General features: G+C 38.6%; 1 protein-coding gene across 10 annotated transcripts in view; it reads right to left on the minus strand.

Moving 5' to 3' along the window:
- Nol4 (nucleolar protein 4) overlaps positions 1-25,717 on the minus strand; it is a 341,043-nt gene that overhangs the window by 52,287 nt on the left and 263,039 nt on the right. For all 10 annotated transcript variants that reach the window (XM_051163152.1, XM_051163147.1, XM_051163144.1 and 7 more), the window contains one exon: positions 9,685-9,798. In XM_051163152.1, coding sequence (XP_051019109.1) covers positions 9,685-9,798 — 114 coding nt within the window. The remainder of the gene's footprint in view (positions 1-9,684; positions 9,799-25,717) is intronic.

Genomic DNA, 25,717 nt, shown 5'->3' on the forward strand with positions numbered 1-25,717 from the left:
CAGCTAATGCTGATGCAACACAAATAAAGCAGTTAGTTTGCTCACAAAATACCAGCAGAGCTGTGGTTAAATATTTTTTCTCTGCAGAGTTGTTTCAAAATACCATGGACACTATTTTGATGTCACTCAACCATTGAGAAATGTGCATAATGAACTCAGTTTTTAAAACACAAATGGCAAATGTGTACTGTTGTCTATGTGACTTTTATATCGTATGCAATGTTGCAGTTGGGCATATATCTTTGCTTTACCTTCGTTGAGTGGATGGCGTCCAGAGTACTATTTAGCAAGTTTGTCTATGATTGAAACATTCCAATCTGCAGGAAATTTCATTGAGGCAGAAAGTACACAACTCTCAATAGTTTCAAGAAGTCACAGAAGCTGACCAGATTCTCTAAGGTCTCTCTTTCTCCACGATAATGTAATAATCATTAAGGACTGCTGAGCTCCTGCTGGAAGACAGCAGCAGAATTGTCTAAAAGAAACAAAGGCGGTCTGGAAGAGGCTCAGGCCATCAGAGCCACCTGGAAAGGGTGAGCCACGATATTTTGAGCTGCCTTCTGGCTACACAGTGTGTGCCAGGTTTTCAGCTTTCATGAGCAGTCACCCAGCCTGGGCCTGGTGATGCAGCTGTCTTTGGTTCATTTCTGCTCCTGTAAGGAACCCTTCACTCATATTCCTGTAAGTGACCACGATAAAATTCACTGGGAGACCTGGTGGCACTCAGAGGAAGGACAGCAGTAGCCAAGAAGAGACTTGATACCTTATGAGAATATATAGGGGGACGTAATCCCCCTCAGGAACAGTCATAGGGGAGGGGAATAATGGGAAAATGGGGGGGGGATGGGAGGATTCAAGGGATGGGATAAACATTGAGATGTAACAAGAATAAATTAATAAAAAAAGAATATATAACTCATTGTACACAGGAAAATGTGTATAAATAAAATATATGTATTACTTTTAGAAAACTAAAAAAAAAAAAAAAAAAAAAAAAATTCACTGGTTCACCAAGTTGGACTTTGGTGGTATCATACTTTGGTCCATTGTTGATTCCTAGCCTGGTGTGAGTAGACACCTTTTCCTGTGTCTCCCCAGGAAAAGTCTGTCATACAACATAGGGAAATGATGGAGAATGGGAAACTCTATGCATTAGGAACACATGTGAGATTGTCAAATAAATGCTATTAGTTAAGACCTATATAATGGAATAGAGAGATGGCTCAGTGATTGAGAGCACTGCCTGCTATTTGAGTAAACCCATGTTCAGTTCCCAGCACCCACGCTGCAGCTCACAATTGTCTGTAACTCCAGTTTCAGGGAATCCAGTGACCTCTTCTTGCCTTCATGCTATCAAGCATGCCATATGTACATCATACATGCAGGCAAACACTCAGACACATAAAACGAAGCAAACAAATACATCTTTAAAATATATTCATGGAAAATAATATTTCTTTTTTTTTCTTTTTTTTATTAATTTATTCTTGTTACATCTCAATGTTTATCCCATCCCTTGTATCCTCCCATTCCTCCCCCCCCCATTTTCCCATTATTCCCCTCCCCTATGACTGTTCTTGAGGGGGATTACGTCCCCCTATATATTCTCATAGGGTATCAAGTCTCTTCTTGGCTACTTGCTGTCCTTCCTCTGAGTGCCACCAGGTCTCCCCCTCCAGGGGACATGGTCAAATGTGAGGCACCCAGAGTACGTGAGAAAGTCGTATCACACTCTCCACTCAACTGTGGAGAATATTCTGACCATTGGCTATTAAAAACAAGGAGTTCCCGAAATTTGTGGATAAATGGATTGAGCTAGAAATGATCATAATGAGTGAGTTAACCCAGAAGCAGAAAGAATCAAATGGTATATACTCACTTATATCTGCATACTAGCCCAAGGGGGCATGTCCCACGAAAGCCTTCACTTACCAGGAAACTGGGACAGAGGGGAAGGCATCCTATTGGGACTCTAAATGAGAGACGCATGGGAGAACAGCAAAATAAAAGGATCCAGAGGGTCCTAGAAATCTACAAGTAGAGCAATATGATAGGCAGATTTGGGCCCAGGGGTCCCGCTCAAACTAAGGCACCAGCCAAGGACAATACAGGAGGTAAACTTTAAACCCCTTCCCAGATCTAGCCAATGGTCAGAAAATAATATTTCCATAGTTTAATTCTTTAAAAAAATGTGCGTGTGACCCTTTCCAGTATCTGGCACAGAAATGGAGATGTTTCCTTCATAATCTCTGGACTGGTTTTTTAATTTGCCCACCACATTTTGCTTATAAATTTAAGACCATTATGTGAGATGCAATTGTTAGTAACCTTTTCACATATGAAGAATACATGCACCTTTTCACATATGCAGAACACATTACATGGGAAGTAATTGACTAAATACTGCCTAGAATCTTAGAGTCCATGTGAGTATACAGATGGTTAAGTACAAACCCATCGATGGAAGTAAGAGTCACACCCTACAGCCTCCAGTGTGGTATTGTGAGTCAGTCCACGAACATGTGATGAAAACTCATAAACAGAGTTATCACAAAAGATGTTGGGAACTGACATTCTATTGCCATTCTTTCTGTAGCAAATATTGGACTTTGTGGTGTCCTTGTTAAATTAATCAGGTGAATGTAGGCTAGGAGATCTCCAAATGAGAAAAGATTATCACTGTATACTGGGTGACACTTAAAATAGCACATTATGTATAATGACTGAGCAAAAATAAAGCTGGATTTAACATTCACAAGTAATTTAACTTCTCGAATGAAATCTAACAGATATGGTCACTTACACCCAATGACCTCATCCTTAACAACATAGCAACCGTAGCAAAGCAAGAACAAGAAAATAAAGGACTTCCATTATGTTTATCTTATACCATATGAATTATGAATGTCTACCTTGCAAGCCCTAGAAAAAAATTTAAAGGATAGAGGGGAAATTCATCTGCCATAATATGCACAAAGCTGGATGACAACTAGATGGTTTGGGGACTCAAGTTCAGTGTTTTTAAAATGGGAGTGACTGAGAGGGAGAAAGTCACTGGACTGAAGACTCATGACTCAGTGCTACATTCAAGTCCCAGGTGATTTCCTCCACGGCAATGGAGACAGTATCCCCAAACCTTGGGGACAGTGTAAAGCAGCACCTCTTGCCATCAAAGAGGGTATAGAATGGGGTGGCCTGACATAAGACATGGAGTACTGTGTGACTATCGCTATTCCCACATGATTTAAAAATCCAGGCAGAGACCTATGTATATAGCCAAAGAGCGTATTTTGAATGTTTGGAGGTAAAAACTTAAGCTGATTGTTTGGGAATAATAAGAGGGTTGTGCTTTTGTATTCCCACATCTGTTGGAGTATCTCAGGGATGTCACTAGTGTGTCACTGACCCATCAAATTTGCACATGTGCAGAAGCAGAGGACATTTCAGTTTCTGCATTCTCATGAATGTGACATTCAGGAACAAGTACCTGCTGACTTTATCACTGCTGCTAGTGTCCCAGTGTCCACATATCTACACACTAAGATACTATTTTATTACTATGCTACTTTATTACTTTCCTATAAGGCATTGCTCATATGAGCATTAGAGGATAATATTCTTTGTGAGTATAGTTAATTCATACTGAATGTAATTTTTATATCAGATTTGCTAAGCAGGCATTACAAGGCTATGGACCTTCTGTTTATTGAGACTTTTAAAAGCCTTGGTGATTCTTCCACTTAATAATGCTGATACTTAGAAACTATTCTGGACATATTAGGCAAGATGTCCATTATAAATGAAAACTGTATTAGGGAAAGTATAATGTGGCCTTAGCAATCTAACAAAAAAAGTTCATGAAGCAATAGGAAGCTTTCCATTAATCCCACAAGACTCACTGTGACATAGAAGGTATGCAAAAAGCAGAGGAAATGGAAGCTATAGTGTAATGCTCTCAACTTTTAGGAGTTTTCATCCTTTAAATGTTAAGAAACAATAGTGCTATAAAAGCAGGGTAGAATGTTCATTAAACTTTATTAATTTTTCATAGTGTCAAAATCAATGATAAATGATTGAAAATAACTTAAAAATTTAACAGTATGGATGGTCATAAAATGTAAGATGACTGGTCTATAGAAGGACATCTTTCTAAGCCAGCCTGTGACAGTGGGAAATTTATTCAATGGATCTAAGCATTGGTTCATCCAGTTCTATAAAATACCATGTCGGTTTCCTTAGACATAAGTCTGAGAGGCCTTGGATAATGCTGTATCATTTCTTGTGTCCTCAGTTGATACTGATATTAATGAGGACATTGATGTCTGACAGCACATACAGTCCCACACCCAGAGCCAAATATCATGAAATATAAAATAAAGAACATTCTATGACAACCTTCAATGGTGCTTTGTTTTCTTTATGTAGTACATGTTGTCCTGTAGCTGGAAGAGCATTGCTAAAAGATTTGAAGACAAGGGGATTTTTTTTCCAAAATACTGAAAGGAAAATGCTAGGAGCATAATAAAGAACAAGGATGCCTATGAATAGTGACAAGGAGACTCAAATAATAGGTTTCAAGTTATAGCTCATTTACTACAACAGTCTGTAATTAATTGCTTTAAATTCAATGTATCTTCAAACTTACTAATCTTAAGGAAATAAAACTGGAGTAATGTTTAAAAGGCTTCCTGTTTCAAAAACTGTTCCATGGAGCTAGGGTACCATTGGATAAAAAAAGCATCCCTGGAAGTATGGGGATCTGACTCCCAGAACTTATAACATGTGTCTGTACATCCAACACTCTTAAAGTATGATGGGAGGCAGAGGCAAGAGTGTCTTCCAGATCTCACAAGACACCTAGCCTGGTATGCACAGAAGTGGACATCAAAGAGACAGTGTCTCAAACAGGATAGAAGATGAAGTTGTCCTCTGATCTCTACATATATGCCTCGACACTTACATACTCATATGCACACTGTGTATACATAGGGAAAGCGGGGGTGGGGATTTTTGTCAGTGTTTTTGGTAGTTTTCAAATATGTGCAAGACAAAAGAAAATGTAATAAGACTGTCCCCATGTACACAGCAAGTCCAATGCTTGTACCTATAATGACATGTCTTCTAATAACAGGCCCACACATTAGTGCCCTAGAAGAGCAAAGGACCAAGCATGAAGAAATTCAGATGTCAATGAAGGCATCTCTGTTAAATTAAAAATACAAGAGCAAGGAACTATGGGCTTTCTAGATATTTCTAAGTCTTCAGCCAATACACTCATGCAGGATTTCTGTCACTAGTTTGCTTTTGATATTGTTTTCTTTTAGCTTAGCAAGAAAATCACTGTTTAGTATTTTATTCTTCTGTTCCCTTGTTCCCTCACCTTGTATTAGATCCAAGTAAGCAACCAACATGCCAAACCCTCCCATTTGTTTTTTCTTAAATAGAATCAAAGGTGTTACATCAGAACCAAGGACTGATTTCCCACTTTCTCCAGTAACTGCACAAAGAGCCATCTCCCAGCATCCCCTGCTTTATCCTTCAAGAACAGCAGCTCCTAGAATGCTGCTGTGGAAGTTTCCAACTGTTCCGTTGTAGAACTTTTCTCTGGAGCCACTAACTAATCTAACTAGAAGAGTGGCAGCTATAAATTAAAAAAAAAAACAAAAACAAAAAAAACAAAACCTGTCACTTCCCAAAATCTTTAGGTTAATCATTGATGAAACATGTGAATCAAGTAGGTAGCAGTCCTCAAAAAGAGCAAAAAGGCACCATCAATAAGAAATGAACGTCCAGCTAGGATCCACTTCCACTCTCTCCCTCTTTGCCCTGGCATGTCTCTTTAAATTCTCTGTAGCCTAGGTAACTGGAAGAAGGCATGGTGACACTTAAAGGTATATGTGGTGGCACTTGCCTATAACTCGGTGCCTTGCCAAAGGAATGGAGCCACCTGGGCTAAAGAGAGAGACTGTGTCAAGGGAAAAAAGAAAACAACAGTAACAAACAAACAAACAAACAAAACCCAAATCAACCAAAACAGCAACAACGACAACAACAAAATTCAGGATGATAAAAGAAAGAAGAAAAAAAAAAACTGTAAGTTTCCCCTGTCAGAGGCATATAAAAATGAAGTCTGGGCACTGCTCCTTTTTTTTTTTTTTTAACCCAAATGGAGGGAAAATTTAGATCACAAATTCCAGATTTTCCTGTGCAGGAACAGATGCCCTTCATGTGTCCCGGTAGGCACACTGACTCACTCCAGTTCTGTGAACTCTGACGTCTGATGAAGCTCTCGGCGTCTGTCCTTGCCACTGGCTGGCTTCTGGCCTGTGCTGCATAATAATCAGCCTTCTAGAGATTTATACGAACTGGACATTTGAAAGAAAGAATTTAGCACATCCATAACACCTTTCATGTTCGTAGCTCAAACAGCTCCATAAAATCCAATTCACTCATCAAGGTTCATAAACTATGTAGGACATGATTATAGCTCACCAGGTGGCCAGCCAGCAGCAGCAAAGGGTCAGCGTGGGGCTTATCAAAAACACAGACTTTAACCTTTTGGTTTCTGAAATTTCATGCCTTTACTTCATCCGGAGGCTGATGAGAAACCTCCAGAGCCTGGGTAGATTCTAAGAATTGTTTCTGATTCAGAGCACACGCAGAAAGCGTGATCTCAAGACCAAGAGCCAAATAACCAGGAATATGTTTGAATTCGACTTGACCGTGATTCCTCAATGCCAAGGTGGAAGGAGAATCGTGTGGCAGAAATCTCTGTGTGGCATCTCAAATGAGATCTACAGAGCTTGTAAGAATAAATAGTTTAGGAATTTTTGAAATACTACCTATGTATGCCGAACTAACAGTCAGGGTACATAATCAGGCCTTGGTGTTTCCTTGTGGGCCCACAACCAGTGAGAAGATGCTATAGGACAACAGAACGACTTCAAATGTGCTTTAAGAGAGTTTAAATGGGTAAGTGATTCATTTTTTTCATGCAGTTTCACCCATGCACTGGTCTTCACACTTTTCTGGACCTCCTTTTTATGTTTATGAGCTTATTACTACCAACTTTTTAGAGCTGTGGTATTTGTAAATTGCCTAATTGATATCCCAAAATCTTATAAATTATAATTAATTCATTTACTTTCAAGTGGTTGTGAGTGAGTATTGTTTTCTAGTGCTGTCTACTTACATTTCCTTTGAGGCTACTTATATTTTCTTTTGAGGCAGTCTCTCTCACTAGTGTGGAACTCACAAAATAGGGTAGGCTCCCTGGCAAGAGGGCACCAGCAGTCTGCTTACCTATGCCTCCCTAGCTTTGTAGTTACCTGTACATACACCATACCCAGTGTTTTTGCTATTGTTTTCTTTGTGGGTTATAATGATTCAATCCAGGTGCTAAGGCTTGTAAGGCAAGTACTTACTCTCCAAGCCATCTTCCTAGCCCATAGGGTATAATTTAAAATATTAGGCTCATACATATTACATCCATCTTGAGACTTTGAATCCATGTAGGACTTGGAAAGAATGTTTCTACATGGCATGATGTCGGACATGTTCCCATCCCAAAGTAGTCAACTTTTCATGATACAATCACGATGTGTGAGCAAACAGAGAGAATAAAAGAGCAAGTTTGATGGGAGAGTCAAGAGACCAGTGCTACTCGTCCATCCTAGTCTGAGGAACAACAGTAGGAAATCTCATTTCTGAATATTGCTAGTAATTTTTCTTTATTTTCTTGGTGCTTTTAGAAACAAATACTAGCCTGACTTAAAGGCCTTTAACACTGAAAGCTTTCTGGAATTAAGACAGTGACTGAGATGACTAGTACAGTAGGTTGGATGTTTCTACTGCTCAAGTTAATCAGGCATGTGGTGCATACACTTAGCATATGAGATATACTATATACTATGCCTTCATTCATAAAATTTAAGGAACCCATTGACTTCATGAGTTAGGTATCTCTCTTTTTACTTTTGTAACTTAGGCCAAGAAGAATGAATGGATTTGAACACATACCAGTGTATCACCTGTCATGATGGATGCTGTAGCATGGCAACCTAGGTAATAACACCACAGAAATCTGTCCCATTTCATCAAATAGGGGCATTCCTGATACTGTGAAAACATATTCTAGAGTCAGAAGGTGGGGGCATGTGGTTGTCCATCTAGTAGTACAGTCCTTTCAATTCTAGAATGTTAATATTTTAGGGTTTAGAATTCAGACATTTTCTCCAATGGACTGTGTCTGACAAGACACTTCGACATCAGACATCCAACTATGGGTGCTCATTTGTAGCTCAGTGCGGCTGAGGCAATGTCAAGGGATCTTGACAGGATAGCCCTCTAGGCAGCCCTTGCTGCTGCTTACCTTACATTGTTCCCAGAACGATACTGAGCATGTAAACATGGACCCTCTTCTTAAGCTTCTCATACAACCTGGAGAATTAGGGCTGTCACTATTGATTATTTCTCATGAGGAAACTGAAGCACACAGACTTGGCCTCACTTGTTGAAAGCTGTATAATTAGTTATGGTAGAGATGGTAATCAAAATGAAGTTAAATTATTTTAAAAATGTGCAGGCTAATCAAGATACCAGATGTCAGTGTGTATAAGTGTGATATCCCACCTTATGGTGAATTGCACCGTTATAATGATGATAAATTGTTGACCAAGCTGATGACATGGACATATAAATATATACTGATGTCACCATCAATAAATCCAAAATTGGAATTTTTAAATAGTTTTAATCCAACATTGATACTGTATTTTGTTTAACTATAGGCTTCATCCTTTGCATCATTCAGGATTATAAGTACAATAATAATAAATATGTAGAATAATGACATTCTGAAATATTTAAAAGCTATTTCAATCTTGAATAAGAAAACTTATTTGTGCTTTCTTCATAAGAAAAACAACATTGAACTAACAATTTACTCTGCACTCATGTCATTTGCAACAAGTATGAAGTATCCTCTTTATTTGTAAACTTTAATTAGTCAGAATAAAGCAAGCCTTTATCAAAAGCATATAATGTAACACACTGCAGTGTAGATCATTCACTGTGGAAAATTCAGAGGGGGACAGAGAAGGAAGTGAATGAAGTCTATTGTGTAGATAGGAAGGAAAGACTTAAAACTAAAAGAGCCACCAAGGGACACTCAAGTGAACTGTGCACCAAGAACGCACCAAGAAGAGTAAGGCCATGACAAGGATATCCTTAAGATTAGGACCTCTCTTATAACTTTCTAATCTTCAGAGATTCTTTACTCTGATTTCCATCAGAATAATCTTTTGTCATTGGTAGTATAGTAACTCTCTCAAGCATTTTAGAATTATATAGCAGTACAGACCAGACAGCATTAAAGAAAGGTTCATTTTCATTACGAATGAACACAATTGAGTCCCACTCATAAATGACAAGGGAAATTTGAATAATATGACTACCAGTTAGCAAGAACCTCTTAATTAGCCATTAAGTTAATACTAGCATTAAGCTGAATTCAGTTTTGCTATTGCCTCCTTTCACCATAGACTTTTTTTTGGTCGTTTGCTTGATATTCATGGATCACCAGAGCATAGCATAGCATTTTTCAGATCGATCCAAGTTTATAAGAACAGAACTCTGTGTGTTAGATCCATTCACGAATGTGCACTCCTCGGCACTCCTCAGTACCTGTGCTTTATCCAGACGCATCCTCTTGGCAGCATTTCTACTCTCGCTTTCACAGGCTGAAGCCAAGATACTCTCTGCAACTGCTGAAGTAAGGTGGGAAGGAATGGGTCGAGACTAAAAAAGAAGAGAAAAAGAATATGAAGAAATTATTAACAGTATCATTAACAGACCACAAGTCAGAAGAGCTCAGGAGACCATCAACATGTTCAGGAGAATCTATTTCAATAGAGGAAATGGAAATTTTAAAGATGAAAAATGAAAGCTAGTTAGAGGTTAGAGCTATAGCTGATAACACAGCTCCATCATTCCTTCCCCGTGCCTCCGTTGTCATAAGTACTTATTCAGGGTCATTAACTTGGAGTATGAACAGGCAATGGCAAGGCTTCTGACCATAGTTTGCAAATAAAACATGCCTTTTAATTTTCTTATGGACATGACAATGCACAACAAAACAGAACAAAAACAAAAGACAGGGCTGTCACCAAGCAAGCAAACAAAAAAAGCTGTCAGACACCACACCATGGTAATTAATCTGCTTTTATTTTTTAATGTGTATGTGAGTGTGTGTGTGTGTGTGTGTGTGTGTGTGTGTGTGTGTGTGTGTGTGTGTGTGTGTACTTACATAGCATGTACATGGAGGCCACAAGACCACCTCAGATGTTGGTTCGCACCATTCACTTTGATTGAGAAGGGTCTGTTGTTACATTCTCACTATATGCCAGACTGGCTGGTCCAGGAGTTACCATGGTATCTCCTGCTCTGTCTCCCATCTCATTATCAGAGTAATATAATCATGGGTGCTTGTCACCATGTCCATATCCCAATAATCATAAGGTAAATGCTTACTGAGGTTCTATTTTGTGAAAAATACATATGGCTAATCTACTGGGAACATTTCTCAGTTCAGTTTAAATACAAGATAATAACTCAGTCAGCCACACAATGTTTTCTGTATACCCACAGTTGTGATTTATATGTGAGATTATTTTCCTGTGTGTTTAAATTCATCTTTTCCTTTACTTATGTAGTATAAGTTTATATTAATAACTTTATAGGGACGTGTTGTAAATCTGTCTGCTGTATAGGCTACATAGAAATTAATTACTCTCCCAACTAAGCTAATTAACTATAAAATGTGGGCAACTCTCCAGATCATTTACTCTAATCGTTGAAAAGTTTTCCATTCTTTTTTCACAGAATTACATATAAAGCTATCTAACTGAGAGATGAAATACTTAATGATATAGCACATTTTTAATTATGATAAGCAAATGATAGATTTTAAAGCTACATTAAAATTAAATCAGAGAGATAATAATAAAATACTGTGAAATTGCAAAAATCTAAGTATTCTGGACGTCTAGGATATATTTTAGCATGCTACTTCAGGGATTTCCAAGCCTTGGCACAAAATGCATATGGCTATTTCTTTATTTTTAGATAAGAAATGTTCTTGTGCACGTCAAGCATAAGTGAGAATGCCAGGAAAAATGCCGGAGTCAAAAACCACTTCCAGAAGTTAGTTTTCTCATCCAATATGGATTCAGGGCTTTGAACTCATGACACTGGGCTTAAGCATGAGTTATTTACCCAGTGAATGACCTTGTTAGACTTGCATGGTTATTACTTATTAGAAGTCCCTGACATGATTCACACACTTGCACTTTACCAGCAAACTTGATCATGCGTTTGTTGTATATGTCTCACTTAGTGACTCTGTCATATAGAATGTGCTTTAGGGAACTGAAACACAACACTTACTCTAGGTCAGTCTACAGTTCTAGCACATACAGGAAGGAATTTCTGTGGTGTCGAAATAGACCAGGCTCTGATGTGCTATGAGCTAAAAGGGAAATTTGCAAGTCTTCTCAACTGCTTCCTTGTAGTTTCCACTTCTAGGTAAACACCTATGGGTCAGAGGAAAGGATGGCCCCATTATTCTCCTCTGACCCTGTAAAATGCACCACATTGTTCAGAAGTTACCTTCCAAAAGAAAGAGTAAACAGCGTCCTTGAAACAGGAAGCACATGTCAGAAGCATTTCTGAAGAAAATAATGCTGAGCTTGTGCCTTGGGAACAGAGATAAGGGTCAACCGAGGCGAACCCAGAAGAAAGTTCGTGCCAAAACCTGGGCTGCCTCATTTCAGTGTCTACTTCCAATATGGGAAACAAACTCTCGTCCAGAGTCAACCACACATTAAGGCATAAAATCATTCCCCCATTAAGTAATGACCACTGCCTAGCAAATCACTATAATCTAAACCATATGGAAACGCCATCCGTGTCCTTTTCTATGGAACTTACTCTGAGATAGAGTTACAGTGGAAGTGGAAATAAACTCTTATTTCATATTCCATTATGAAACAAGAAACCAAATCATTTGATTTCTAGGTGGTGTTATTCAAAAGGGAGTTAGGAGTTCATAAAGGCCTATCTGTATTATTAGATTCTCATCTGATTCCAGGAATGGAATTGTCAACCTAAATTACATATCAGCAACCCCTTTTTCATAACCCAATCAACAATGGTCACATAGGGCACAGGAGTACATATTCCTGCTTCTTGTCACCTCTGTATGTCTCTTTGTCAGGCATCTGCATTCCAAATTAGATATAAGAAGTTATACAATTTAATAAGTCCATTGAATTTCACTCATGACCATTCAAGTTCCTTAAATATATGTTGAGAATGCTTTTTTTGTATTGTAAAAGTTTGTTGGGCAAGAAGAATAGAAATCAAAAGAAAACAAAACATTTTTAGCTAAAATTATTTCATAGAATTTTATGTCTTGTTTTTTAACTTTTAAAAACAGAAATGTGGCTCTTATTGTAAGAGTGAAAGTGGGTTTCCATAAAAACATTCACACTTTTCTTTAGAATAAATCATGGGGACTGGAGGGTCGTTCCCACATGGGTGACGAGTCGATTCAGGCACAAGAAGTGAGTTCTGCCTGAGTGGAACAAATTATCCTTTTAAGGTCATCTGACAATTGAAGGCCTCAGACTTAGGAGAAGTTTAACTTCAAAAATAAAAGCAGTAAACTATTCTTTTGGTAAGTGGGGAGATAAGCAGAACATGGGATTCAATGCTGCCCACAGCTGCAAGATACAATTTTGAAAATTGAGCTGTTCTGAGTTTCTTTTGGGACCACCAGCGACCACTATAAACAACCTCTGAAGGGAAGTCACAGGAACAACTTGTTTCCTCCAGAAGTCTGAAGAAACCAAAAGCCAGGTAGATTTAATTTGTCATGGGACAAACAGATCTATGTTTAGAAGCTAGGCTTCCTCAATTCCAGTTCTCTGTTCTTTCTTTTACATTGTATTGCTTAATTATCACTTCTAGACAATTAATGGACAAAGAGATAAAAGGAATAAAACCCTTTAAATGCAAACTGACGTGCTGACCCAAAACCAAACAAATGAAAATCAGCCTTTACAAATTTGTATTATAACCCTAATATATTCAGGTTCACTGGACAGAAGGGCAAAGTGAATCAGTAAAATATGCTGTGTTGAGATGTTTATAAAAATTCCTTAAGTCTCAAATATATAATCTATGTTTACTTCTAAGCAGAATCCAGTATCATGTGAATATAATTTCCAGATGAATCACACTCAATAATAGTTAATTCCTATTGGTAGCTTAGGATATTCATAACATCATACAAAAAGTTTAGATTCATTATCTAATTTTCTAAACTTTTTTTTTTTTTGGAGAAAAGTACTTACATTATTCCTTCTTTAGAGAAAACAAGAGTTCATGTCAGAAGAAACCAAATTGATGTTTGGAGAAATGACATGACTTCCCCCGGTCCATTAAGCATATAGCTTCACCAGGATTCAAGCATGTACAATGTCATATTGTAAGTTATATAACAACAAATTATTGTTTTTACTTTAGAAGTACAATGAGCCTAACTAAACAAATGGGTAGAAGGATTATTACAGCGAAGCTCATTCTCCTTTGCTACAAAGTATATGTTAGGGTTTTTTTAACATCTTTATTTTCAGGTCTTTTAATTCCATCCTTCACACTTCTCTATTAATTCCTAAAGACCGAGTCCTACCATTGTCTATTGGCACACATTTTTAGTGTTGGAATAGCCAGAGTTGCCAATCTATTACTCCACATGTACCACACAGTTGGTCTCAGACACATGCCTGGAATGAAGGTGCAGAAGATTCTACACGAGCTAATAATTCTACAAAGCTCTTTGCTTCTAACATTGGTGGGTCAATAGTAAATGTTCTTGTGTCCAGGACATAGTTCAATGATATTTCACTTGGTGATCTGATGATATGATAGCAAAGATGAAAACCATCCCTTGGTTTTCATTCATGGCTTGTCTTTTACCTACTTCCTGGCTCAGTTATTCATATCAAGAAGATGAGAAGAAAATGGATCCATGGCATTGGGTTCTTTTCAAACATTCCCTGTCATGAAGCGTGAACACAATGGTATGCTGAACCCTCCTTTGTGTCAACAGTCTTAACAGCTGAGGGCTGATTCCAGTTTTGATGTTCTAGTTGAGGAAGTAACTTCAGAGTACACTAAGGGCTTTAGTCAGATACCCACCGCCTCAAGGGCTAAAGGCGCCCTTCTTTGTTGCTAAGACTGGCCATAAACACAAATGCTTTCATGTAGCAAATGAGACAAGAACAAAACACAGAGAATCCAAGGAAGAATTTAGGAAGATCAGCACCTCTCCTAGTGAGTGTGATTTTAGTAGACATAATATGTGGCATATGCATCTTAAAGGAATATTTTAAGAAATTATTAAAATGTAGACAAATACATGTGTGTGTGTGTGTGTGTGTGTGTGTGTGTGTGTGATATACACCTAAACCAGAAATTTGATGTTTCTCCCCCTGCATGTGAGATAAGCTCTCAGTAATTATCTCTTCATAATTAATAGTCGTTCTCAACTGGAACCCAAGATGAACTTTCCTCTGCACTGTTCCTACAGTCATAATTATCTAGGTTCAAATCAGTGGGGTTGTGTCATCCAACAGATGGCTAAATGGTCACACAGAGCTTTGGAGTTGAAAAAGTCACATTTTAATTGGAACTTAAGATGTGATTTCTGTTGGCACCACAGACATGTTTCTTCCTTTTCAGAACCAGGGGAAATGTATCAAAAAATGGTGCCAATTTTTAACTTTAAAACTACACATTAAACAACTTAAAGATGCACTGGTGTTTGGGCATACATCTAGGATATTGTACAATTATAAAAAGTTTCAAAAAGTGAAGGCTATAAATCTACTCATGGGTTAATGTCACAGTGCTCTCCAGACTCTGCTTTGTGAGTGCAGCTCAATCAAATATTAGACAAGACCACATGGGGGAAGCATCTGTGACATCCACCAAGGGTGTAAGTAGAATCTGCAAGTGATTCATTGATGGAAATTAAGGTAGCATCTTGGAATTAACATTCCCCCTTCATTCCGATTACTTAAAAGTCATAAAATCATGCTATTTGTTTGATATAAACATACATTGTTTCTCCAAGTGGTAGATCAACACATAAAGGCATAATCATGACAGCTATGTCAAAAAATTAAGCTCCTAAGGAACCCTTTTACTTGCCTAGCTCTATGGCTTGTAGACACCAGTAGAGATGGCTTATCAATGGTATTGGACTGGGCAGGGTGTTTGTCAGCAATCAGCCGGCTATTCCTGCCTATGTTGCCTTTCTGTGACTTCACCTGAGCCCGTCTGCTAGGAACCATTCTTTATAGTTTTATAAACTACAAAACTGAGGTTCAGTCAATGTCATTGTACATCTTGATTATCAGATTGACTGGAAGTAGAGTCATCTAAGAGAACCCTGGCCATGTCTGTGAAGGTGATTTCACACTATGAGGGAAGAGAACTGCATGCCAGCGTTCAGCACTCTCGGCGTCATCATTGCAGATGTAACGTGACTAATCACTTCACACCCCTATAAACGCCATGCCATAAAGGACTGGACACCCTTGAATTCCGAGCCGAATTAAATCATTTATGTGCTAACTTGATTTTGAACAGGCATTTTGTCACAGTGATAAAAATAGCTAATGCAGTAATTAAATAGTAAATAGTAAACATCACGCCACAGTGTATTCAGGAGTTCTTTGTATGGAAAGTCAATATCATATTCATTTATTAAACAAATATATTTAATGAGTGAAATTTAGAATTTAGAGATGTGTCATATTCACAGAAAGGAACATGTACGATTTCAATGCCTATGCCGTCTATTTTAGGTTGTGCTAGTTCCATGTCCAGAACATGGGTTTTAAAACATCAGCTATAGCTTTTTAATTCTTTCCCAGAAATTCTGAACTAATATAAAGAAATATTTTTCAAACATAGTAAACTTATTTGACAAAATGGGTATTTAGTATTTCTTATTTCCAATTTCTGTGAACATTTAAAAACACTAAAATAATCATCTTTCTGTGATTTTCCCAGGATGCACGCACCGGGAGGGAGTGCCATGCAGTAAGCAGAACTGCATTCCCCTACCATGGCCATCTTCTGACTCATTATTTAAATCCTGAACCATTGGTAACTCAAGATTTTAAACCAAGGCTTGTGACTGTGGTTAAATAGTGGTTTGACTGTCCTAAATGTCCTTAATCTAGTTTTGAATTAAAAAAAGAAAAGCCCTACTGACTTCACCTGGCCGCTTGAATTTTAGTGAAGAAGTTATGGGCGCTCATCTGTCAGTTGCCCGTGACTGGTTGGGAGTATATTATCTGGGTAGGTGAGGTGAGTCAAAGTTCTTCCATGGGATCTGAGCCTTGCTGTTTGAGGATTACTCTTAGTTTTCAAGCTGTAGGCACTGCCAAGGACAACCTTCTGAGGTAGAAAGGACCTGTCCGACAGGTAGCCTATTACAGATGAACCCAGCTGAGAAGGGAAGGAAAGAAGAAGAGCTGTGGCCGATGGGTCCATGGGGAAGAACCGGCACCATTATCCAGAAAAAAAAATGACCTTCATTGATTTGAAAGGAGCTCAAAATCACATTTTAAACAAAAGTAGAATATAAAATAATTGGCATCTTGGCTTATAGTGGAAGTTTAATTTTTGTTGTTTTTCATGTTTTGAGACACTGTCTTACTATACAGGATCCTGACCTCGAGCTTGCAACCATCCTTCCCCCATGGCATCCTCAATGCTGAGATGACAGGTCTGAGCCACTCCATGTACATAAGTAAAACCTTTAATTTATAAATTAATAGTAAAATTGTCTTGACATTGGTTTTGAGTACTATTGGTTATGAATAATGATCTTTGACAAATAAATTGCAACTGAGTGTCTTGCATTCTTAGCAGCATAGTTTGGCTAATGTGAACCAAGAATAAAGCTAGCTGAGATGTAAGACAGCAAAAAGGTGCTATCATTTAGTCTTCACTAAGAAACATCACCTAGTTCTGCAAACATATGGTTATGTATTACCACATATAATAATATATAATTGTAGATCACGCCATCTTTTCCCATTGCCATTTGCCGTATGATAATTCTACTCATAGACAGTCACTACTGTTAACTACTTATTCACAATAATTACCACGAACCCAAAAATAAAACTGGATGGGCCAAAATCAAAGGAGAGTTAAAATTAAATATCATGTAAATATCTTTAGAGGAAAAATATCAATATTTAAATATATGACTCTTGATTTTCAGTTAGCAATATGTTTTAGAAATTTACTTGGAAGACACTGAAGCATGCAACACAATAAAAGCCACCTAACTTGCACATGCTTTCCACGATAAAGTAACACACTATTAGATATTTTTTTTTTTCACTCATTCACGCTTTCACTCAACATCTTGAATTCAGTTGAATGGGAATTAGTCAGCTTTCATGAACAAGTCCTTGCACTTTTAAGACAGTGGGGGTGCTACAGAGATGAACAAGTTTAAAAGCACAGTAGTCAAATTCTTCAAAAGCTGAGACTGTATATAGGTAACAGCAATAAGACAGAATACAATACAATTATAGAAGATGCACCACGAAGTGAAATTTATACACAGGAAAAAAAAAAGAGAGTTGAGATCAGCCATAGAAGGGTGGTTTACACAGATGAGCACACATCTGGTCCTATCTTAGTAGTTCACCTAGTAGATTTAGAAGAGCAGAACTCAACCTAAACTTCTAGAACACATGCTACCACACCCTTCATGTGCACCGGGCAGGAGCTTTGACAGCTGTTATTTCATGATGTCGGGTTTTATCATCAATATAAACACTGTCGTTTCATTTCATCCGGTGAGGAAAGTGAGGTTCAAGGGTGAGGAACCCACAGGTTGGTAAAATGTATAATAAAGATCCACTCAGGGCTCCTCCCCTAACTATCATCAGTGCTGCCCACTGCTTCCTCGGTTTGTTTTTCTCCTTGACCTGTGAGCAGAAGCTTTAGTTTTATAGAGTCATTTGCTTTTGTGTTATCTTCTTTCTCTCCACAGTGAATGCCGAGTTTACTCATCATTAATTTGTAAGTTAAAGGGAGTTTTGATTAAAAAACGAAAAACCCTTGGGAGCATGTTTTTCTTAGTGGCTAAGAGCCTCCTCTGACATCACATGGACAAGTGTTGTCTGATAGATTTTTGCTTTTGAACAGCGGTTTCTTCCTAGTAAATGTAAAAATGTCTGTTCCATCTTGAATTATTGTGATATTATTTGGTACACCACTGAATTATTTCTACCGCTGACTACTCACCTCCCCGCCCTGCTACATGGTTTGATCAAATCAGACACTTTGTCATAATCTTCTCTTAGAATATTGTCCGTTTCTTTTTCCAATTTATTCTCTGATTTACTAAAGAAATCTATCTTTATTTAAGTGATATTCTTTTCCTCCACCTCCACTTTCTTAAAAGATGGTGATTTTACTATTTATACATTCTAGCTATCACTTTTCTCCTTGACTAACTTTTCTAGTCTATTTGACCCACCTGGTAAGGTTTCAGTTTCAATGCATATAATACCTGGTACTGTGACTTCTGAAAGTTGGAGATGGAGGTTTATTTCTCTTAAATGAAACAGTAGCTATTTCAGGGTCTCCTGTTTATACACAATTTCCAGTCTATAGTCCACCCTGATTACAAACTTAAATTCACATATCCTGTAGTTGAATCATCATTCAGTCTCCAGCCCTGATATTTAATGTTCTCTTTTTCTTCCAGGCTGCTGTCCTACCCCAGGAAGTGTGCATAACTGTGGCTTTAAGTTTCAATGCTCTTTTAGCATTTGTTTTCTTTTTTGGATAGATATTTTATTTTCCATATTTTATTAAGTATTTGTGTCTGGAATAGGAAGGTGAGAGGTGAGGATATATTGTGATATTTAGCATCATGCTTAAACTAAGTGAGTCTATGATAATTTTTGAAAGTAAATTGGGTATAATTTTTACCATATAACTATTATTCAATTCAATTACACTTAGGAAATAATGGGTAGAGAGTAGTAGCCATAATCCTTGGGAAAATCTATGGACCAAAATACTAAATATTAAGGGAAGCAACAGTAATTTTTTTATGCTAGACTATGGTAGGAAAAGAAAACTCGGAAAGTGTTAGATAAAAAGGTAGAAAATTGCCAGACCATACATCAAGTGTTTACAAATATTATCACACATAGTGGGTCAAGAACTATCTCATTTAGAAAACCGAATCTCTGAAATATCATCTGATCAGATTAGGAACTCGATAGTAAACTGTGTTTTACTCAACTCTGGTCTCCTTGCTTCAGAAAGCCATACTCTAAGAGATAGGGTTTAGGTTATGTTTTGAGATGGTGAAGCTGCATAGCATGGAGGCAAGACTGAGGAATGTACTCTGTGAACAAAGACACCAGGGATCCTAAAAATGGATCTCCATAGCTCCAAGTTCCTGGAAGGACTCAGGGCGAGCAGGAAAAGTCAGTTTAAGCAGCAGCCTTGATTTGCAAGTGCATCCAAAGTGTTTTCAGGGACATCAAGAGAAATGGGTTTAGGGCTTCAGATGTTTCTGTAGTAACACACATAACTGTAGCATACATCCTTTCTCCTTTGAATGCATCAAGTACTTTGGACTTTGTGTTTTGTTTTTGAGATAATGTCTGATGGATATCAGGCTGCTGAACTCTGTCAGACAGGAAGAATGCGGACCCCTAAGCCTGCTGCTCCCATCTCCTGAGGGCAGGGCATTATAGGTTTGTACCACCACACTGGTCTCATTTACTTTTCTTTTAGCTTTTAGCTAAAACGTTTAGCTTTATCTTCTTTTCTTTAGAAAGGAGTCAAAGAAGTAAAAATCTTCAGGCGTCTATAATGCCACCTCTGCTTCTGTTTAGGTAGCCTGGGGACAGAGACTTGCATAAAGTGCAAGCAAGAAGGTAAGCTAGAAGACTTCAGGAAGATGGGCAGAAGCTATGAAGGGCTGAGACTAAAACAATAGCAGAAAAGATAGATAAGTGTAGTCTCTCCTTAGAAAATATATCACAGAGTAAGCCATATTTAGTGAGTGGTGGGCGCCTCATTCTGAATGTTTGGGCAGTGATGAAAATGACAACAGCCATATCAGCAAACAAGTAAGCTACTAAAAGGCAGGTAGAGTTACGGTAGGTAAAGAATCCATGGAGAAAGTGAGTCATAGAAAGTATGGCTGCCCATGTATTAGATCAGCAACTGATCAACGTCTGGATGAAATACCAAGCCTTTGCTGGTGACTGATGCTCTCCTGTAGAACACAGCACTGTGTACCAAGAGAAGCTTGCAGTGGTGGTCAGGGTTGCATACAGCCCCTGGCCACATATACCATAAAAGGTAGTCCTCCAAAGCAAATACAAGTAAATCAGGAAGCTGGGAGACTGAAGAACTTGGGATTGATGTAGGGACTACAACGCTAGGAGTTGGTACAAACGAGTCACATGGTCTTTGTAAGAATCTATCCAGTACAGGGTGGTAAGGACCAGAGTCTGGATGGTATGAATCTGAGCAGCTGGCAGAAATAGATTGAGAGTGGGGTAGTCTGTGAGCTGTGCCTTTCTGAAGAAGCTGAAAGAGCAAGGTGGATCAGCTGCATGTGTAACTGATTGAAACTTTATTGGGGTCTGGGACAAACAGAACATATAAAATGTGGGCGTGGTTAGTAGAGCAATGTCCTATGGAGGTAGGTGAGTAGGGAGACAGGGGCAGCAGGATGGTTTATTCTGAGCAACGGTGGGAGCTCACAAAATCTTTTAGATGACTCCATGGCATGTGTGTGTGTGTGTGTGTGTGTGTGTGTGTGTGTGTGTGTGTGTGTGTCTACAGGTACTAGAGGCACCACCCACTTTTCTCTTAAGGCTGAGACTCTCAAAGCTCCAAGTTTGCAATGTCACTGGGTTGGAAGACAAGTGATCCCCAAGGGATCTGCATGTCTATCTCCCTAGAGCTGGGATTACAAGCTTATACCACTCCAATGGCCTTTTTTTTTTCATGTATTCTATAGTGAACCCAGGTCCTTATGCTTGCACAGTGCAAACTTTACCATCTGAGCCATCTCCCTAGTCTGTTTCTGAAACTTCTAATCTGCCCGCGTTGGCTGTCTGAGCAATCACTAAGATTTTATGTCTTACACTAATAAAAGCTTCAATGACAGAAACTCAGACCATTGACCATGTGAAAGCGCTCTGACATCATAAGGTAAGAATAAACCCAAGGCATATTATAGTGTGCAATTAACTTGAAATGTTATAAGTAAACTGCTCAGATCAAGCAAAGATCAGCAAGAGTGTGTTGCATTCTCTGATCGCAGCAAAAAAGTTGAGAACTACAAAGGGAGAAAGAATGCAAATAAGAGTCTGGAAATTCAAACCAAGTGCGCTTCTTGATTAGCTTCCATTAAACTAATTGGTTACAAAGAAAGGCATGAAAAATGATATAAATAGTAAAAGGTATAGAGATGCCACAGAGCTATTGTTTAGAACCCATGGGATGGGTAAATGACATGGTTGATAGAATTTTCAGTTTAAGAAGAAGCACTTTAAGACATTTTAAATAGTTAATTAATCGTGTGGTGGGGAGAGAGAGAATGAGAGCAATCAAACAAAGTGCACTCAGTAATGTACACATCAACATCCCAGGGCCATCTGCAGGAGTCAGTTCTCTGCCTGCCCCTTGATGAGGCACAGGCTCTTAAGTCCACTGAGCAGCACAGTCTGGACCAACTGGGCCAAGCACTTTCAGCTGCTCTGCTGTCCTCCCCTCTCATCTGGCTGTTAGGGTTTTGGGATTAGATGCCCATGCCCACATCTAGCTTTTTACCTAGGTTCTAGGGCTCAAATTCACATCATCAGGCTTGTGAGAGCAGGCCTTTCCCCTCTCAGCCCTCTCCCTAACCTTCCAACACATATCTGTAAGCTCTGTTTAAAGTAAAGGCCTTTGGTATGTAACCAGGGGCCTGAAAACAAGGTCTTTGTTTTACTTTGTGTGATATGAGACAAGCAGCAGAGAGGGATGTAAGTCACTGCTCAAAACCCAATTTTTCTTTAACATTACTTTCTGGTGTTTTTAGAGTCACAGTTTCCTTACCTTGTGAACACTGATGTCTCACTTTCCCCGTAAAGTCGGTATATCTACTATGGAAACATACTGAGACACAGACTCAAGGACACTTGAGACCCTGGTGAGACTCTGGCTCAGACTTTCTGACAGTGAGGCACAAAAGTAAAGACACTGAGATAAGAGGCCTGGTGGTGAGGTCTAAGGCACAAACTGTTTCTTCGGAAATGATTCCTCTGACATTAATTTCTAAGGCAGCAGTGCTCAACCTTCTTCTCCTTCTCCTTCTTCTTCTCCTCCTCCTCCTCCTCCTTCTTCTTCCTTCGCCTCCTCCTCCTTCTTCCTCTTTTTCTGATAATTATGCCTGTTTTATTCTCTCTGATGTGGAAGCATTAGATTGGAACTTTTTTCTTTAATTAATCTAATCAGATTACAACTCAATTGTTATCCCATCCCTTGTATCCTTCCATTTCTCCCTCCCTCCCCTTTCATCCTATTTGCCTCCCCTAGGTCTAAGACTAAGGGGGGCCTCCTCTCCTTCTATATGGTCATAGGCTATCAAGTCTTAATGCTGTGACCGTTTAGTACAGTTCAGTTCCTCATGTTGTGGTGACACCCCCAACCATAAAAATATTTTTTTTTTGCTACTTCACAACTGTATTTTGTTACTGTTATGAGTCATAGTGTAAATACTTGTGTTTTCTAATGGTCTTAGGCGACCCCTATGAAAAAGTTGTTCAGACCCTGAAGGGGTCTCGAACCACAGGTTGAGAATCACCACTCTAGAAGACTTTTTTTTCAAATTTTATTTTATTTTTAATTTATTCAGATTGCATCTCAATTGTTATCCCATCACTTGTATACTCCTGTTCCTCCCTCTCTCCTGCTTTCACCCTATTTCCCTCCCCTATGTGTATGACTGAGGGGTACCTCCTCCCCCACTATATGATCATAGGCTATCAAGTCTCATCTTGGTAGCCTGCTTATTCTTTCCCTGAGTGTCACTGGGCCTCCCCACCAAGGGAAAGTGATCAAATATGGGGCACCAGAGTTCATGTCAGTGTCAGTCCCCGCTGTCCACACAAGTGTGAAGAATGTCCTGTCCATTGGCTAGATCTGAGTAGAGGTTCGATGTTTACTGCTTGTATTGTCCTTGGTGGGGGTAGAACTTGAGCAGAACCCCCTGGGCCCAGATCCACCCATCATGATGTTCTTCTTGTAGGTTTCTAGGACCATCTAGATCCTTCTATTTCCCCATTCTCCCATATTTCTCCTACCTATAGTCGCAATAGGATGTCCTCACATCTGTCCCAATCTTCTGATAAGTGAAGACTTTTTTTATGGGGCATGCCTTTTGGGCTAGTGTCCAATTATAAGTGAGTATATACCACGTGAGTCTTTCTGCTTCTGGGTTAACTCACTCAGTATGATCATTTCTGGTTCTATCCATTTGTCCACAAATTTTTGGAATTCCTTGTTTTTAACAGCTGAGCAGTATTCCATGGTATAAATACACCACAGTTTCCTTATCCATTGTTCAACTGAGGGACATTTAGGCTGTTTGCAGGTTCTGGCTATTATGAATAAAGCTGCTATGAACATAGTTGAACATTTGTCTTTATTGTGAGCTGGAGCATCTTCTGGGTATACTCCAAGGAGTGGAATAGCTGGGTCTTGAGGAAGCCTTATTCCCAGTTTTCTGAGAAAGCACCAGATAGATTTCCAAAGTGGTTGTACAAGTTTTCATTCCCACCAGCTATGAAGGAGTATTCCCCTTTCTCCACATCCTCGCCAGCATGTGCTGTCATTTGAGTTTTTGATCTTAGCCATTCTGATGGGTATAAGATGGAATCTCAGAGTTATTTTGATTTGCATTTCTCTGATGATTAAACACATTGGACATTTCTTTAAGTGTTTCTCAGCCATTCAGTATTCCTCTGTTGAGAATTCTCTGTTTAGTTCTGAGCCCCATTTCTCAAATGGGTTAATTGGTTTTGTGCTATTTAATTTCCTGAGTTCTTTATATATTTTGGATATGAGACCTCTGTCAGATGTAGGGTTGTTAAATATCTTTTCCAAGTCTGTAGGCTGTCGCTTTGTTCTATTGACAGTGTCTTCTGCCTTACAGAAGCTTCTTAGCCTCATGAGGTCTTATTTATTAATTGTTGACTTTAAGGCCTGGGCTGTTGGTGTTCTATTCAGGAAATTGTCTCCTGTGTCAATATGTCCCAGGCTCTTCCCCACTTTTTCTTCTAAGTGACTTAGTGTCTCTGGTTTTATGTTGAGGTCTTTGATCCACTTGGACTTGAGTTTTGTGGATGGTGACAAATATGGGTCCTTTTGCATTTTTTTACAAGTAGACATCCAATTAGACCAGCACCATTTGTTGAAGTTGCTATCCTTTTTCCACTGAATAGATTTGGCTTCTTTGTCAAAAATCAAGTGACCATATGTGTGTATATTCATATCTGGGTCTTCGATTCGATTCCACTGATCAACCAGCCTGTTGCTGTGCCAGTCCCATGCTGTTTTAATTACTGTTGCTCTATATAGTATAGCTTGAGACCAGGTATGGAGATTCCTCCAGAGGATTTTTTTATTGTATAAGATTGTTTTAGCTATTCTTGGTTTTTTTGTTTTTCCATATGAAGTTGAGAATTGATCTTTCAATGTCTTTAAAATTTTGTAGGTCATTTGATTGGGATTGCATTGAATCTGTAAATTGTTTTTGGTAAGATGGCCATTTTTACTATGTTAGTTCTCCTGATCCATGAACAAGGGAGATCCCTCCATCTTCTCAAGTTGTCTTCAATCTCTTACTTCAGAGGTTTGAAGTTTTTTTCAAACAAGTCTTTCACTTGTTTTGTTACAGTTACTCCTAGATATTATATATTGCTTGAGGCTATCATGAAAGGTGTAGTTTCACTAATTTCTTCCTCTGCATGATTGTCATTTGTATATAGGAAGGCTACTGACTTTTTTGAGTTAATTTTGTATCCAGCCATTTTGCTGAATGTGTTTATCAACTGTATGAGCTCTCTGGTGGAATTTTTTGGGGTCAGTTATGTACACTATCATATCATCTACAAACAGGGATAATTTGAATTCCTGCTTTCCTACTTAGATCTCCTTGATCTTCTTTTGTTGTTTTTTGTTCTGGCTAGAAGTTCAAGAACTATATTGAGGAGGTATGTAGAAAGTGGGCAGCCTTGCCTGGTACCTGATTTTAGGGGAATTTCTTGAGTATCTCTCCATTTAATTTGATGTTGGCTATTGGCTTGCTCTTTATAGCCTTTATTATGTTGAGGTGTATACCTTCTATCATTGATCTCTCCAAAACTTTAAACATGAATGGGTGTTGGATTTTGTCAAATGCTTTTTCTACATCTAAGGAGATGGTCATGTGTTTTTTTTTTTTTTTTGTCATTTTGTTTGTGTTGTGGAGTACATTGATGGATTTCCATACATTAAACCATCCCTGCATGCCTGGAATGAAGCCTACCTGGTC

The sequence above is a fragment of the Acomys russatus genome, chromosome 20 (assembly GCF_903995435.1).
Source record: "Acomys russatus chromosome 20, mAcoRus1.1, whole genome shotgun sequence".
In the NCBI taxonomy this organism is placed as follows: Eukaryota; Metazoa; Chordata; class Mammalia; order Rodentia; family Muridae; genus Acomys; species Acomys russatus.